The sequence below is a fragment of the Erinaceus europaeus genome, chromosome 10 (genome assembly GCF_950295315.1).
Source record: "Erinaceus europaeus chromosome 10, mEriEur2.1, whole genome shotgun sequence".
NCBI lineage: Eukaryota > Metazoa > Chordata > Mammalia > Eulipotyphla > Erinaceidae > Erinaceus > Erinaceus europaeus.
The window spans coordinates 103,240,889-103,256,037 of NC_080171.1; the positions used below are offsets into that span (position 1 = coordinate 103,240,889).

The window sequence follows — 15,149 nt, forward strand, 5'->3', positions numbered from 1 at the left end:
GGGAGGTGGTGTGGTGATAAAACTTTGGACTGTCAAGCATGAGGTCCTGAGTTCAGTCCCAGGCAGCACATGTGCCAGAGTGATGTCTGGTTCTTTTTCTCTCCTATCTTTCTCAGAAATAAATAACATCTTTAACTTAAAAAAAAAAAAAGTGAAGAAACTGAATGTGAGTTGATAGTGCCCACATGCAACTGGGTATTAGGAAAAGGTCTATACTCCCAAATGGAATCAAAGCAATCCTAAAAAGAATGGGTACTGAGGCTGACATTTTGGGTTGTTATTTTCTCTGTTGTTTTTACACTTATTTGTGCTTGTCTTAAGCTTCATGTATGGTCTTCCAGGACTAGAGTGTATCATTTCCTTCCATGTCCCCATCTCACAATTAAGTATACTAGTACCTAGAACAGTACTTGAAACACAGGCTCAATAATCTTGTTGAATAAATTATTCAAGAAGTGTGTGTTAGCAAGGATTCTACCTTGTGAACTTTTAAGCTAGTGAATGAGAAATGAAAATGTGTAGGAAATGATTAAAAGATGAATAGAAGTTAAAGAAGGGAGTTGGGTGATAGCGCAGAGGGTTAAGCCCAAGTGGCGCGAAGCGCAAGGACCAGTGTAAGGATACTTGCGTAGAGTCAGGGTGGTGATGAGATATGTATGTCAACATCTGGTAGGTGCACCTGTGGTTAGGGCATCAGGTGTAGTTGCAAAGAATATGGTATAACAGGTGTGTGTTTGGGGTGCTAGCTGTGTCTGCTAACAGTCTGGGTGGGCAGTGTCAACACACTTTTGTATGTGCTTACATGTGAAATGAGTATGAGTCTAATCCAAACATCCTTTCAAATCTCTAAGATAGAGACTGAAGTCAAAAAGAGTGAGAGTGAAAGAGACGACAGCACCAAAGCTTCCTTGGTTTCCAGGAGCAAGACAGATTTTCTCCTCTCACGAAGCTAAAGGAAGTAATCCAACTCCGGATATGGGAAGATCCAATCCGCAGTTTTCCCCTCGCCTTGGCTCTACGCCGGTCTCTAACCGCGCAGGGGAGACATTGGCCAGCCTTGCACGAGGCCGGCCGGAGTTCACCAGCTCCCAGGAGGGAGGGACCGAAGCTCAGGATCACGAAGCTGAGTGCTAGAAGCCTCGGGTGCGCGCGGACTAGGACTGGCGCCGCGGAACCACAATTCCCAGCAGGCCCTGCGGGCTGTGCCGACAGCGATTGGCTGGGAGCTCTAGTCTCACGACCCCTAGCAGCCAATGAGACGGAAGAAACCACACATTCTCAGGGACCAATGGCAACCCAGAGTAGGCGGGCGCTTCCTTACCACTCAGCTAGCAATGGGAAAACCACAATTTAAAGTTACTGACGGGCCTGACTGAAAGGCTGGGAGACCAGAACAGGACGGAGAACCCGGGCCTCCCCAAAAACAGAGCTCAAAGGGAACCCCGTTCATCGCGAGGGGCGCGACGGACGTCGCCGGGGGCGGGGCCGGGGCGGGGCCTGGCCTCGTTGTTGAGTGGCTCGTAATCCATCATGGCGGCCGCACGGGTTGGTGTCTGTCCCTGAGCGGCGCTGGAGCCGGAGCCGGTTCCTGGGTCCTGCAGCTGAGAAGCCCCTCCTTTGTCCGTGGCCCTCATCTGAGGGGGTGGGGGTGGGTTCCGCCACTGAGCTCGGGGGAAGTGACTGCCTGGCGGCCGCGGCGAAAACATCCTCCGAGGCCGGGGGAGGGGGGTGTCTCGGACAGACCCCCCCGGACTCGGGACAGCAGAAGCCACCGGGCCTCCTCCCCCTTCCACCACCTCCCTCCTCGGGGACCGCTAGAGTCCTTCGTCCCTTACATCCCTGTATCGACTCTGGGACCCTGGGGGTGGTCTCGTCTCCCCCACACCTGGGACACCCCGTTTCCTGAGACGTGGAGGTGCGTCGCCCTGGAGTAAGCCGCCCGAGCCCTGCCCCAGCAGCCTCCTACTACCTCCAGGCCACCCCTGATTCGGATTCCCTGCTCCAGGCTGGGCCTCAGACCCCCCCCACCACCCCCATTCAATCCCCCTTTCTGCTGTCAAGTGGCCTCCCCTCCCCCTGATTCCCCTGGGTGCTCCTGCCAGCCTCCAATGCCCTGACTTGTTCAATGTCACCTACGGCCCCCTCTGCCCTTGCCCTGCCTCAAACTTTAATGCAAAGGAAAAGTCTAGACTGGTTTCACAGGCCATTTAAAAAGCGGACTTAAAAGTTGCTGTCAATGCATTCCTTCTCACCAGAGGCGAGGGCAGGCTGTCGCTGAAGTCTGGGGGACCCGTGACCTTTTCCGGAGAGCATAGCAGAGAAAGAAGCAGGAGCAGCAGCTAGTGGGGCAGGAAATTTTGTCGGAAGATAAAGACACTGAGCTAGTGGGTGGGTGACTTCCACAGGAAAAGTTCTGGAGTACCCCAAGACGATCAACACTTCCTTTATGTGGGGAATCACAGTGACTTAGTATGATTGCCTTTCTTACAACATCCCCTGTGAGTTTTTCTGTTTAGACTTTCTTCTTGAAAAGAAACTGTTTCAACTAGTAAAAAGACCCTTAAAGTCCAGGAACTTTGGGTTTCATTACAGTTACATTCCTTCATATTGATAAACTGCAACAATAATCAAAAAAAAAAAAAAAAAACCTGCTACCAGTGCTTTTTTTTTTTTTTTTCCTGGAAGTTGTCTTTTTGTGATTGACCTCCATTACTAACTTGTGGGGGAGGCAGTGAATGTGAAATCCTACATATACTGTTTACTTCTGAACTCATTGACTGTTCTGGAATATCTTGAACCCTCTCCTGGAAAGGGGTGCCTATCTTTACTTTATGGGGCAGCAGCCTGGAAAAGTTCTTGGGGACCAAAGAAGGCCGAGTTTGCCTGCCCTGCATTTTATCAAAGGAACAGGGAAGAAGGACTCATCGAGGCATGGGGGTCCACACTGCAATGTTTTTGTGGAACATGGTGAGTGCTTTTCAAGCTTTCTGGTCGATTTGTCCTTATGTGTTCAGCTTTTGCAGGTTCCTTCTTGTTCAACTTAAAAAACATGCTTCTATAGTTTATCTGAGTTTTTGGTGCAACTTTTTTATATAAGAAAATGTCACTTGGTAATTCCATAGGACTTTATTAAAAATCTCTTTGAGTTGCTTATTTCTTACCTGATTCATTTGTAACACACTGTTGACCTTGGACAAACCATTTTTTTTTTTCTTTCGGTTTCTCAAGGTTCTCGTGGAGGTTGGGTTGAAGTGGTTTCTGAGGATCCATGGTTCTATGATTCAGCTCTACCCTAAAGCAGACTTTCCCCTTGAGGTCCATGGACCTTTTACTACTTCATTTACAAAGAGCTTTTTGTCATATATTCAAAGTGGTTTGTGCTACACTTATATCCTTGATTTTCTTCTTTATTTCTTTTTAAATATTTATTAATTAATGAGAAAGGGAGGAGGAGAGACATAGGAAGAACCAGACATCACTCTGGTACATGTGCTGCTGGGGATTGGACTCAGGACCTCAAGTTTGAGTCTCCAGTGGTTTATTCACCTCCCAGACCACCTCCCAGACCACATCCTTGACTTTTCCCAATCAAAACTGGATTTAAAATATTCTGGAGCTATGTGGGAACAATCTAGTAGAAGGAAGCTTCATTCCTCATGAATAGAGAATACTCAATGTCTAGTGACCTAACACAAGAAGTACTTATTTCTAAAATAATAAGTACTCCCTACTCCATGTGTGGAACGCTCACCTTCCTCTTTCCCTGTTTAGGATCACGTTTGATTTTTGACATTTTACTAACATAGTTGGAATCTGAGTGATAACAGTACATATTACACTGGTTACTTGGAATAATTTTGTGTGAAGTTTTAAAAACTGAGGGTCTCATTTGTAGCAAGTGCCAGTCATAAACCAGTTAACTAGAGCTTGTTTGTACTATTGCAGCCTGACAGAGTGACTGTACTTGATCAAAACATTACTAGAGGCCACACTCTCTAAAGCAAATGTAAGATGTGTGCAAGTGTTCTGTACTTTGAATTCAATCACAGTTGCTTCTTAACAATGGGCAACTATAGTAAACAAAGGTCTCTGTTCCATGAACTTGACAGTTGAGGGTTTTTTTTTTTTTTAATATTTATTTATTCCCTTTTGTTGCCCTTGTTGTTTTATTGTTGTATTTATTATTGTTAGCTATTGATGTCGTCGTCGTGGTTGGATAGGACAGAGAGAAATGGAGAGAAGAGAGGTAGACAGAGGGGGAGAGAAAGACAGACACCTGCAGAGCTGCTTCACCGCCTGTGAAGCGACTCCCCTGCAGGTGGGGAGCCGGGGGCTCGAACTGGGATCCTCACGCAGGTCCTGGCGATTTGTGCCACGTGCGCTTAACCCGCTGCGCCACCGCCCGACTCCCGACAGTTGAGGGTTTTTTTTTGTTTTGTTTTTTTGCCTCCAGGGTTATTGCTGGGGCTCGGGGCCTGCACCACGAATCCACTGCTCCTGGAGGCCATTTTTCCCCCCTTTTGTTGCCCTTGTTGCATTATTGTTGTGGTTATTATTATTCTTGTCATTGATGTCATTGTTGGATAGGAGAGAAATCGAGGGAGGAGGCGAAGGCAGAGAGGGGGAGAGAAAGATAGACACCTGCAGACCTGCTTCATCTCCTGTGAAGTGACCCCCCTGCAGGTAGGAAGCCGGGGGCTCGAACCAGGATTCGTACACCAGTCCTTGAGCTTTTCATCATGTGCACTTAACTCGCTGCACTACTGCCCAACCCCTGGCAGTAGAGGTTTTATTTTCTTAGAGAAAAGTATTCGCCACATTGAAATAATCTTGGATTTTACTTTACCTTAAGATGTTAGTGGCGGTGAGTTATGGTGCTTTCCAAATTCAGGAGCTGTAAGTTGAATTTTTGAAGGTCCCAGTCATTTTCAAGACTATAAAAACTCCTAAAATAAAATTTGAAAACTGCTACTAGGATAAAATACTAGTACCAAAAGATGTCTGTGTAGTTTTAAGTAGAAAGCACTTTGAATACTAGTCTGCAATGACTGTATGCCAAAATTAATGGTGTTGCCCCATTTTTGTAAAACAAAAATTGTCTATTTGTAAATACACAGAAAAAAAAAGCAGGATTTAAATTGAAACATCTCTGGGACATTTGGGATGTAGATACAATAGGAGAAAACTTTCACTTTGCATTTGTGGTGTTTCAAACTTCTTTTTACAATGAATTTATGTTACTTTGTAATACAAAAATTAGGAAGATTTAAAAGTCAAAATGATGGTAGTTCTACTAAATAGGCACTTTGTTGGGGTACTTTTCATTAACGAATTTGCCTACTTCCTGTTTTACTGAAGAAAACATTTGTATTTTGGCCTTGAGTGTTCTCTTTTAGAGGATCAGGAACTGTGTGTGTTACAAATTGTTTTTCTGTTTCATAAACTGATGTTTCTAGGTTGGATTAAAAAACTTGCAGTCTAGTGTATTGCACCAAAGTATAAGACTCTGGGGTGGGGGGAGGTGTTCAGGTCCTGGAACATGATGGCAGAGGAGGACTTGGGGGGAGGGTTAGATTGTTAAGTGAGAAACTGAGAAATGGTACACTTGTACAAACTACTGTATTTTACTGTTGGCTGTAAACCATTAATCCCCTAATAAAGAAAAAATTATATATATTTAAAAAAAAACCCTGGGGGCTGGGTGGTGGCACAGTGGGTTAAACGCACATGACATGAAGCGCAAGGACCAGTGTAAGGATCCAGTTTCTAGCCCCAAGTTCCGCACCTGCAAGGGGGTCGCTTCACTGGCGGTGAAGCAGGTCTGCAGATGTCTATCATTCCCCCTCTCTGTCTTATCCTCCTCTCTCTATTTCTCTCTGTCCTATCCAACAGCAACGACATTAATAATAATGATGATATACAACAGGGCAATAAAGGGAAAAATTAGCCTCTAGGACCAGTGGATTCATAATGCAGGCACCGAGTCCCAGCAATAAGCCTGGAGGCAAATAAATAAATAAAATATTTTTAAAAACCCTGCAGTCATAAGATATAGTATTGGCCAGACATGACGCGAAGCCAAAAGTAATATGGGGTGGGGGTAACTTTGATGAATCTGAAAGGAGTAGGCAGATGGCGGTTTTTTTCCTGGACTCATTCAGGGTCAAAAGGGCTAGGCATGTACAGTGAGAAAGAGTTTTATGTGGGTTTATGTGCTGTACCATATGCTTCTTCAAATCTGAGTGGCTTGATTAAGAAAATAGACTTTTAGCAGCCTGGAAGATGGTGTAGTGGAAAAGGTGTCTGATTCCCAAGCAACAGGTCCAGTGTTCAAGCCCCAGCATTACTTGCTCTGGTTTTCTCTCTCCCCCACCCCTTTCATACATAAATACATAAATAAATATTTAAACAAAATAATGCATAATGGTTATGCATGAGTAGATAGCATAATGGTTATGCATGAGTCTGTAATCATGCCTAAAGCGCCAAAGTCCCAGGTTCAATGCCTCTCACCACCATAAGCCAGAGCTGAGCAGTGCTCTGGTAACACAAACAAAAATGGTGGGTTGGTGCACGTGGTAGTGACTTGGTAGAGCACACACATTACTATGGGACCTAGGTTCAAGCCTCTGTCCACACTTGCAGGGTGGAAGCTTCATAGTGATGAAACAGTGCTGCAAGTGTCTCTCTTTCTTGCTCTCTTTTCCTCTGTCTCTTTCCCTATCAAAAGAAAGGGGGTGCTGGTGGCTGCTGGTAGCAGTGAAATAATTACCATGCAGGCACTGAGTGCACTGAGTATAGAAATAACCCAGAGAGCTCCAGTGGCACAGTCGATTAATGCGAGGTACTTATACAGAAATAACCTGATGGGGGCCCGGCGGTAGTGCAGTGGGTTAAGTGCACATGGCGTGAAGTGCAAGGACCGGCACAAGGATCACGGTTCCAGCCCGGGGCTCCCCACCCTCAGGGTGTGGGGAGGTCGCCTCACAAGCAGTGAAGCAGGTCTGCAAGTGTCTTATCTTTCTCTCTCCCTCTCTGCCTTTCCCTCTTTTCTCAGTTTCTCTCTGTCCTATCCAACAACAACAACAACACTAATAACAATAGTAATAATAACCACAACAACGATAAAACAACAAGGGCAACAGAAGAGTAAAAACTGGCTTCCGGGAGCAGTGGACTTGTGGTGCAGGCACCAATCCCCAGAAAGAAAGAACCCTGGTGGGGAAATTAAAAGAGAAAATGCATTTTATAAAAGATTTTATTTATTTATTAATGAGGAAGATAGGAGAAGAGAGAAAGAACCAGACATCACTCTGGCACATGTGCTACCGGGGATCGAACTCGGGACCTCATGCTTGAGAGTCCAAAGCTTTATCACTGCGCCACCTCCCGGACCATGAAAATGCATTTTTTAATTGAGACAGAGAAATTGAGGGGAAGAGGGAGACAGAGTGGGAGAGAGAACGACCTGCAACACCACTTTACCATTTGTAAAGCTTCCCGCCTGAAGACAGGGACTGGGGACTTGAACCTGGGTCCTTGTGCATGCTAATATGTGTACTCTACAGGATGTGCGACCACCGTATCTCAAGAAAATACGTTTTTAGGAGAGTGGATAAAACAGGATTGGAAACATTTACTAGTTAACTCATTTTCCTTAACATTTCCTTCTTCAAATATTATGCATCAGGCTTAAATATTTTAAGCAGGGAGTTGGGCGGTAGCACAGCGAGTTAAATGCAGGTGTCGCAGAGCAAGGACCTGAGTAAGGATCCCGGTTCGAGCCCCCCGCTCCCCACCTGCAGGGGAGTCGCTTCACAGGCGGTGAAGCAGGTCTGCAGGTGTCTGTCTTTCTCCCCCCCGCCCCCGTCTTCCCCTCCTCTCTCCATTTCTCTCTGTCCTATCCAACAATGATGAAACAACAATAATAATGGCTACAACAATAAAACAAGGGAAACAAAAGGGAGTAAATAAAAACATTTTAAATAGACGAAATCAAAGTTCAGAGGCCCCCTAAGAACATGTTTACCATGTTCAAGAAAAGACCTAGAAGGGTAGCTGGAGCAGAGAGCAGGAGAGGTATGGGAGTCAGATGTGGTGGGGAGGGAGTGACTGGAGAAGAATGCGGCCTTATTGACCATTGCGAGGTTCTTGGACTTCTCTTAGTCCCCTTTTCATTTAAAAGTGTAGTTTTGAGGAAATAAACTAGGGGCTCAAGCATGTAGGCTATTGCTGAACCTCATTCCTGTCCAGTGTTTATCTTATTTTTATTATTTTTAAGGTAAGATTTTATTTAACATGAGAAAGAGAGGTATGCATGCCAGGGAATGAACTCGAGACCTCATGCTTCAGCTCTCTTGTCGCTTGTGTAACCTCCATGGATGATTGATTGATTGATTGATTGATTGATTTTTTGCCTTCAGTGTTATTGCTAGGGCTTCGTGCCAGCACTATGAATTCACTGCTCCTGGCGGCTCCCCCCCCCCCCTTTATTTTTCATTTGATAGGACAGAGAGAAATTGAGAGAGGAGGGGGAGGTAAAAAGGAGAAAGATAGACATCTGTAGACCTGCTTCACCAAATGTAAAGCGCCCATCCCCCTTGCCCATCTCCCCTTATAGGGGAGGAGAGAAAGAACCAGACATCACTCTGGTACATGTGCTGCTGGAGATTGAACTCGGGACCTCGCTTGAGAGGCCAATGCCCTATCCGGTGCGCCACCTCCCGGAGCACACACATTTTTTTTTTCCTTAAAATTTTATTCATGAAGGTAGGAGGAGAGAGAAAGAACCAGACATCACTCTGGTACATGTGCTGCCAGATTGAACTCAGGACCTAATGCTTGAGATTCCAGTGCTTTATCCACTGCGTACCTCCTAGACCTAGGTGGAGAGTGGGGAGCTCAAACTGGGTCCTGTGTGTATTCTGGCGCTTAGTACTATGTGTGCCACTGCTGAACCCCAATGATTTATTATTATTTTTTTAATATTTATTTTTTCCTTTTGTTGTCCTTGTTGTTTTATTGTTGTAGTTATTATTGATGTCATTGTTGTTGGATAGGACAGAGAGAAATGGAGAGAGGTGGGGAAGACAGAGAGGGGGAGAGAAAGACAGACACCTGCAGACTTGCTTCACCGCCTGTGAAGCGACTCACCTGCAGGTGGGGAGCTGGAGGCTCGAACCGGGATCCTTACTCCCATCCTTGCACTTTGCCCCACCTGCGCTTAACCCGCTGCGCTACTGCCCGACTCCCTGATTTATTATTTATTTATTTATTTATATTTTTAAAAATATTTATTCCCTTTTGTTGCCCTTGTAATTATTATTGTTGTTGTTGGATAGGACAGAGAGAAATGGAGAGAGGAAGGGAAGACAGAGAGGGGGAGAGAAAGACAGACACCTGTAGACCTGCTTCACTGCCTGTGAAGCGACTCCCCTGTAGGTGGAGAGCCGCGGGCTCGAACCGGGATCGTTACGCTGGTCCTTGCACTATGCGCCACGTGCGCTTAACCCGCTGCGCTACCGCCCGACTCCCCCTGATTTATTTTTTAAAACAGTGGAGAAGGTGGTCAGGAGGTAGCGCAGCGGGTTAAGTGCACTTGGCGCGAAGCGCAAGGACCAGCGTAAGTATCCCGGTTTGAGCCTCTTTCACAGGCAGTGAAGCAGTCTGCAGGTGTCTTTCTCTCCCCTCGCTATCTCCCCTCCTCCATTTCTCTGTCCTATCCAACAACGACATCAGTGACAACAACAATAAAAACAACAAGGGCAACAAAAGGGAAAATAAATAAATATATTAAAAAATGAAAAAAAAAAGAAGAGGAGAAAAGACACCATAGCTCTGCTTCACTATTCAGAGGTCCCTTGGCGCTCTTGTGCGGCACTGCAGAGCAAACCGCGGACTTCTTCCTGCTAAATTATACCTCAGGTAGCAAGGATTGTTTTTTTCAGAATTTTTAAAATTCTTTTTTTTTTTTTTACTATTTATTCCCTTTTGTTGCCCTTGTTATTTTATTGTTGTAGTTATTATTGTTGTTGTCATTGTTGAATAGGACAGAGAGAAATGGAGAGTGGAGGGGAAGACAGAGAAGGGGAGAGAAAGATAGACACCTGCAGACCTGCTTCACCGCCTGTGAAGCGACCCCCCTGCTGGTGGGGAGCCGGGGGCTTGAACCGGGATCCTTCCGCCGGTCCTTGAGCTTTGCGCCACCTGCTCTTAACCTGCTGCGCTACAGCCCGACTCCTTTAAAATTCTTTTTATCATTAGATAGAAATTGAGAGGGGAGAAGGAGATAGAGAGGGAGAGAGACAGAGAGACCCCTGCAGACCTGCTTCACCACTCATGAAGCTTTCCCTCTGCAGGTGGGGACCAGGGGCTTGAACCTGGGTCCTTGTGTGTTGTAATGTGAGCACTTAACCAGGTGCACCACCGCCTAGCTCCCTAATTCTTTATTATCTTTATTTATTTATTCGGTAGAGACAGCCAGAAATCCATAGGGAAGGGGGTGACAGGGAGACAGACACCTGCAACACTGTTTCACCACTTGCAAAGCTTTCCCATTGCAGGTGGAGGCCGGGGGCTCAAACTTAGGCCTGTGTGCATTGTAACATGTGCACTCAATAGGGTGTGCCATCACCTTGCACCATTTTATTTCTTTTTTTTCACATTTCTGTCTATTTTAATATTTTATTTATTTATTCATGAGAAATTATAGGGGAGAGAGAGAAAGAAACAGACATCACTCTGGTACATGTGCTGCTGGAGATTGAACTTGGGACCTCGCTTGAGAGGCCAATGCCCTATCCGGTGCGCCACCTCCCGGAGCACACACATTTTTTTTTTTCCTTAAAATTTTATTCATGAAGGTAGGAAGAGAGAGAAAGAACCAGACATCACTCTGGTACATGTGCTGCCAGATTGAACTCAGGACCTAATGCTTGAGATTCCAGTGCTTTATCCACTGCGTACCTCCTAGACCACAAGAATTTCTTTTTCTTTTCTTTTTCCTCCTCCACTTCTGTTTTTCTTCTTCCTCTTCCCCTTCCTCCTCCCCTTCCTCCTCCCCTTCCCCTCCCACTTCTTTTTGCCTCCAGGGTTCTTGCTGGGTCTCGTGCCTGCCCTACTAATCCACAGATCCCGGCAGCCATTTTTCCTGATTTATTGGATAGTGCAGAGAAAAACCGAGGGGGGAGAGGGGGGAGAGGAGAAAGATAAACACCTGCAGACCTGCTTCACTGCTTGTGAAGCGACCCTGCAGGTGGGGAGCCGAGAACTCTTAAGCGGGAGCCGAGGACTCTTAAGCGGGATCCTTGAGCAGGTCCTTGCGCTTCATACTATGTGCGCTTAACCCAGTGCACCACTGTCTGGCTTCCTCTTTTTCTTGTCTTGTCTTTTTCCTTTTAATTTTAGATAGATGCAGAGAAAGTGAAAGAAACCAGAACACTGGGAGTCGGGTGGTAGCGTGGTGGGTTAAGCGCAGGTGGCGCCAAGCGCAAGGACTGGCGTGAGAATCCGGATTCGAGCCCCCGGCTCCCCACCTTCAGGGAGTCGCTTCACCAGCGGTAAAGCAGGTCTGCAGGTATCTATCTTTCTCTCCCTCTCTCTGCTTCCCCTCCTCTCTCCATTTCTCTCTGTCCTATCCAACAACAACGACATCAATAATAAGTACAACAATAAAACAACAAGGGCAACAAAAGGGAATAAATAAAAAAAAAAGAAAGAAAGAAACCACAACACCAAGGCTTCCTTCAGTGAGATGAGAGCTGAGCTTGAACTGTGATTTTGCACATTATCCAACTGAGCTATTACGCGGGCCCAGATTTTTTGGATTTGCCTTTGAGGAAGAGAAACCTTTGGAGAAAGTGGGGCAAGGAGTAACAGGATCTGTTATATGCTTTAATAAACTCTTAGCTGCTGTGTCCTAAAGGAGGAAGGTGGAAGCTGAGGTTGATCCCAAGAACTAATCTAGGTGAGAATGGTGACTTCCACCAGGTGGTGATGGTGTTGAAGGCATCAACTGACTGACTTCTCTTGAATTAAGTGTGAGATGTGGGCTGTGAAAGAAGTCAAGGGTGACTCTCAAGATTTTCAGAGTGAAGAACTTGATAACTAGACCTGCCTTTTACTGAAATGTAGAAGAGCAGGGTTTTTTCTTTCTTTGCTTTTTGTGGTGGTGATAGTGAGGTTTGGAGTGTGGGTTGGGGTAAAGGAAAATCTGGAGCTTCTTTGTAGTCCTGCTGCATTCGAGATGTCTGTTTGGTGTGCAGGTGGGTAAGTTAAGTAAGCAAATGAGTCTGTGAGCTTGAATTTAGGGGAACATTTCAGACTGGAGGTGATCTGGGAATCATCAGGTAAGATGGTTAAGGGATGTAAGAATAAGTTATCTCTTCAAAGGAGAAGTCTCATATATGTCTTTTATGTAAGGTGACATTCAGTCATTTATGAAACTGACTATATTTTGTGTGTGTTTTTCTGGGTCTTCTTTTTAAAAAATTATTTATTTATAGGATAGAGACAGAAATTGAGAGGCAATAGAGAGAGGAGGAGAAAGACATCTGTATGACTGCTTCACTGCTAGTGAAAAGCTTTCCCTCTGCAGGTGGGCACTAGTGGCTTGAACCCAGGTCCTTGTGCAGTGTGGCACGTGTGCTCAACTGGGTGCACCACCACTTGGTCTTGTGACTTTACATTGTTTTTTTTTTTTTTTTTTTTTTTGCCTCCAGGGTTATCGATGGGGCTCAGTGCCAGCACTATGAATCCACTGCTCCTGGAGGCTATTTTTCCCATTTTGTTGCCATTGTTGTGGTTGTTATTGCTACTGTTTTATTTATTTTCCCTTTTGTTGCCCTTGTTTTTTATTGTTGTTGTAGTTATTATTGTTATTGATGTTGTCATTGTTGGATAGGACAGAGAGAGAAATGGAGAGAGGAGTGGAAGACAGAGAGGCGGAGAGATAGACACCTGCAGACTTGCTTCACCAATCGTGAAGCAACTTCCCTGCATGTGGGGAGTTGGGGGCTCGAACTGGATCATTAAGCCAGTCCTTGCACTTTGTGCCATGTGTGCTTAACCTGCTGTGCTACTGCCCAGCCCCCAACTTTACATTTTTTAAAATTTCTTTATTGTGGAATTAATGTCTTACATTCGACAGTAAATACAATAGTTTGTACATGCATAGCATTTCCCAGTTTTCCATATAACAATACAACCCCCACTAGGTCTTCTGTCATCCTTTTTTGGACCTGTACTCACCCCCCACCCCAGAGTCTTTTACTCTGCAGTACGCCAATTCCAGTTCAGGTTCTACTTGTGTTTTCTCTTCTGATCTTGTTTTTCAACTTCTGCCTGAGAGTGAGATCATCCCATATTCATCCTTCTGTTTCTGATTTATTTCACTTAACGTGAATTTTTCAAGGTCCATCCAAGATTGGCTGAAAACGGTGAAGTCACCATTTTTTTTATAGCTGAGTAGTATTCCATTGTGTATATATACCACAACTTGCTCAGCCACTCATCTGTTGGCAACTTTACATTTTTAAAAAATATTTATTTATTTATTCCGTTTTGTTGACTTTGTTGTAGTTACTGTTGTTGTTATTTATGTCATCATTGTTGAATAGGACACGTAGAAATGGAGAGAGGAGAGGAAGACAGAGAAGGGGAAAGAAAGATAGACACCTGCCGACCTGCTTCACTGCCTGTGAAGCGACTCCCCTTCAGATGGGGGAGTCTGGGGCTCAAACCGGGATCCTTATGCCAGTGCTTGTGCTTCGCCAAGTGTGTTTAACCCGATGCGCTACCGCCCGACCCCCGATCAAGGCTTTCTTATAGCTTAAATATTCCTTTTTTCTATCTTTCTTCCTTTCTTTTTCTTTCTTTCCTCCCTCTCTTTTTTTAAGATTTTTATTTTATTTTTAAATATTTTTTAAAATATTTATTCTCTTCTGTTACCCTTGTTTTATTGTTGTAGTTATTATTGTTGTTATTATTGATGTCATCATTGTTGGGTAGGACGGAGAGAAATGGAGAGAGGAGGGGAAGACAGAGAGGAGGAGAAAAAGATAGACACCTGCAGACCTGCTTCACCACCTGTGAAACAGCTCCTCTGCAGGTGAGGAGGCGGGGGCTCGAACTGGGATCCTTACTCCGGTCCTTGTGCTTCGTGCCACCTGCACTTAACCCGCTGCGCTACGGCCCAACTCCCATGATTTTTTATTTTATTAATGAGAAAGATAGGAGGAGAGAGAGGAAGAACCAGACGTCATTCTGGTACATGAACTGCCAGAGATTGAACTCGGGACCTCATGTTTGAAAGTTCACGGCTTTATCCACTGTGCCATCTCCTGGACCACTTTTTTTTTAATTCTTTTTCTAAAAATAAATTTGTATTATTTATTTATTTTTTATTGACACCAAGATCTTAGTTTATATACCACTATCTCTTTTGTTTCTTTTCTGGAGATCCATGGGATTAGCCAGTGCCACCCCTCCTGCTGTCTATGACTTTGCTTATCCCTTCATGAATTGGCACCTCATGGCAGCTGATGTGCTGAGCTCTAGGCCATGTTTAAAGGACATAGACCCTCTATTCTAGGGGTGTTCATATTTGTTCCAGACTATATTGTAAGGAAGTCACGGACAGAGTTATAAAGCTTGCTGAGTGCAGCTATGGTTTCTTGCTGCCCAGGGGACAAAGAGTGGTGGACACAACCTCAGTTCTGATATGCTCCTTGAAGCCTGCTTGTGGCTACTGTCTAAGTGTTAAATAGATTTTAGTTCAGAACAGTGTTCATTCTTGAGGAATGGTGGTTGATTAGCAGGAAAGCCAAACAAAATAAGTACCTTTGCAAAGAGCCTTATAGTCAGGATGTTTTCTTCTTCTTCTCCTTTTCCTCCTTCTTCTCCTTCTCCTCTTCTTTCTTTTTTTTTTTTTTCTTTTTACTAGAGTACTGCGCAGCTCTGGCTTATGGTGGTGTGGAGGATTGTACCTAGGACTTGGGAGCCTCAGACATAAGAGTCTCTTTGTGGGGGCTGGAAGGTAATGCAGTGGGTTAAGTGCAAATGGTGCCAAGCTCAAGGACTGGGGTTAGGATCTCGGTTTGAGCCCTCGGCTCCCCATCTGCAGGCGGCTCGATTCGTAAGCAGTGAAGCAG

General features: G+C 45.1%; 2 protein-coding genes across 2 annotated transcripts in view; both read left to right on the top strand.

Annotated features, from left to right (window-relative positions):
• Positions 1-1,366: 1,366 nt before the first annotated feature.
• LOC132540927 (uncharacterized) lies at positions 1,367-2,230 on the top strand. The gene has a single exon (XM_060200407.1). It carries the CDS (start codon positions 2,126-2,128, stop codon positions 2,222-2,224), a length of 99 nt encoding a protein of 32 aa, XP_060056390.1. The 5' UTR covers positions 1,367-2,125; the 3' UTR covers positions 2,225-2,230.
• Positions 2,231-2,814: 584 nt separating this feature from the next.
• ABL1 (ABL proto-oncogene 1, non-receptor tyrosine kinase) overlaps positions 2,815-15,149 on the top strand; it is a 166,530-nt gene continuing 154,195 nt past the window's right edge. Inside the window, exon 1 of the mRNA XM_007530304.3 lies at positions 2,815-2,967. Within this exon, the coding sequence (XP_007530366.1) occupies positions 2,832-2,967 (136 nt within the window). The 5' untranslated portion in view covers positions 2,815-2,831. The remainder of the gene's footprint in view (positions 2,968-15,149) is intronic.